Genomic DNA, 2,570 nt, shown 5'->3' with positions numbered 1-2,570 from the left:
TCATGTCAATAAGCCACTCAATTAAACAATCAATATAAATAATTAAGATTAGTTATGTTATCGTAAATGTTTATCAAGATTAGTTATGTTATCGTAAACTCTTGATATCTACTCTTCATAGCTAGCCGTCGAGCCAATAGTCCTGAACCATACAATAATTATCCGAGCTACGAACTACCCGATTGATCGTTTCCTACAGAGGACCTAGACTACATCCACAGACCCTGGTCAAGGGCCATGCATAAACAAATGCGCAAATGGCAATTCCTCCCGACACTTTGCTTACCCTCTCACTGGAAATCGCAACACTTACAAAAACACGTGCTCTGTTCTTCTCTGTTTTTTTGGAACTATTACTGCAATTACAATAACAAAAAACTCCTTTTTCTTCAATCAATTCAAAACCCCAACTCACATTTTGCACAAATTCCACCCTTCTTCCTCCTTATCAGCTCAATCTTCACGTTCTCAATATTCTTGGTACTCTCACTTTCTCATGAATTCTAGGGTTGTCTCTCATTTCCCAGATCTATGATTGCCTTAATTCTGTAAGCAATTCCTTTCTGTTTTAAGATCCGATTATTTTAACATATTACTGTATCTGGGTTTGATTTTGTTTTATAGTTGTTAGTTTCTGTAATTAGTTTAAAAGGGGAGAAATGGAAGATTGTGATGGTAAAGTTAGGTTAGAGAGATTATCAATCGAAGGATCTAGAGATACCCAGATGGAAAATTCAGTTGATTTGGGTACCCAATTGAATTATCAGTTTCGTTCAATGAGTGTTTTGCAGATTTTGAGGGAAACAGTGAGAATTCTGAGGTATAATTGTGGTGGATTTATGGGGATTGCAGCATTGTTAATTTGTCCTGTATCTGCTGTTCAGTTGTCAAATTTGTTAGTTGATCATACTATTGTGAGAAGATTGAGTATTAGATTGTTATTGATTGCTAAAGCTAGTGGTTTACCTCTCAGTCCTGTTGTTAAGCAATCATGTCAAAAGTTTGCTGACTTAGCTGTTTCAACTGCTGTGTGCTTCTTTTTGTATGTCACATTATCACTTGTATCAAAAGCGGCTGTTGTGTATTCGGTTGATTGTACTTACTCGAAGAAACAATTTGATGCCTCGAAGTTCTGTGTGATTGTTAGGAAGTTATGGAGGCGGGTTGTTGTGACTTATGTATGGGCTTGTATGATGATTGTTGGAGTTGTTACTTTGTTCATTGTTATTCTTGTTGCTGTTTGTAATGTGTTCTTGATATCTGGGTTTGTATCGGATTTAGTTGTCTACCCAGGCATGGTTGTTGGGCTTGTTTTCTCTGTGGTGTTTGCAAATGTTATAATTCTTTGCAATGTTGCGGTTGTGATCTCGGTCTTGGAGGATGCTTCTGGACCTCAGGCATTATTGAGGTCCTTTGTTCTGATTAGAGGTCAGACTCAAGTGGGTCTTCTTATGTATTTGGTGTCGACAATAGGGATGGCATTTGTACAAGGATTGTTTGAGCACAGGGTGAAGACTTTGAGCTATGGAGATGGGTCATCTAGAATATGGGAAGGGCCACTTTTGGTGATCATGTATTCCTTTGTAGTGCTTATTGACTACATGATGACTGCAGTTTTCTACTTTAGCTGCCGGTCATATAGTTTGGAGGCTGCTAATGAAGAAGCTCAGTCACTTTTGGAAATGGCTACTTCAACCCCGAAGGCAAACCCTGTTGATAATGAGAATCAAGATAATTGAATGGTTCATTTTGACATAAGCTTATTTTGAGATCCAAATGTAACCTATCTTGTGACCTAACCAAAAAGAAGGTGAAGTGAATTGAACTTCTGATAGTACATCTTGGGGAAAGGATGCTGTGACTCGTGTAGTAGAATGCCAGCGATGGTTTCGATTATTGAGTATACAAATTTTGAAAGCCTGGCTTTCTGCCTCGGAACTATGTGACCTGTGAACATAAAGGATGAGGTGCATTAGGAATGATTTCTGCTGAAAATCAGTAACTAATGTTTTTCTAGGTTTAAGTTATACATCTTATTATTTTACATTCTGGGTAGTTGGTAACTAGAATGTAGCTTTCTCCCACGATCGATTTGGTATACATGTATGTTATATTTGTCTCCATTGATAATGCAATAAAATCTTAGTTATCCCTGAAATAATGTTATTCGATTTTCTACATATATAGTTTTATCTATGCTCAATTTTCTTGTTGCAAGCTTCCTAGTACCAGTTTTGTTTATTGTTGACTCAAATCTAACACTAAGGGATATTAAGGTTGCTGATCTCTTTATCATAAGCAGATATACCTTCTTGATCCAGGATTCATGATGGTTTGTCTTATTATACTTGTTACCTTAGCATCTGATTGTTCTGTGCTTGATCTTGTGATGTAACGTAAATCATGAATGAGCCAGTATTTTTCTTCATACTCTCGCTGCTTCCTAAAATTTTGCAATTTTACATGGTAAACTTATTACAGAATTTAGGCGTCTTCTTGTGATGAATTGATAATGCTATGCACAATGGATTGACTATGCACATTGCACAAACAACTACAAAGCCAGCTTT

At 36.8% G+C, this 2,570-nt stretch overlaps 1 protein-coding gene across 1 annotated transcript; it reads left to right on the top strand.

Annotated features, from left to right (window-relative positions):
* The first annotated feature begins 234 nt into the window (after window positions 1-234).
* On the top strand, window positions 235-2,361 carry LOC145601632 (uncharacterized). The gene has a single exon (XM_081658029.1). The coding sequence runs from the start codon at window positions 660-662 to the stop codon at window positions 1,737-1,739; it is 1,080 nt and encodes a 359-aa protein (XP_081514155.1). The 5' UTR covers window positions 235-659; the 3' UTR covers window positions 1,740-2,361.
* The last annotated feature ends 209 nt before the right edge of the window (window positions 2,362-2,570 follow it).

This window comes from Chenopodium album, chromosome 1, assembly GCF_948465745.1.
Source record: "Chenopodium album chromosome 1, dcCheAlbu1.1, whole genome shotgun sequence".
Taxonomy (NCBI): Eukaryota; Viridiplantae; Streptophyta; class Magnoliopsida; order Caryophyllales; family Amaranthaceae; genus Chenopodium; species Chenopodium album.
Note: the sequence above shows the minus strand (reverse complement) of the source record. Positions and strands in the feature narration are given on the sequence as shown.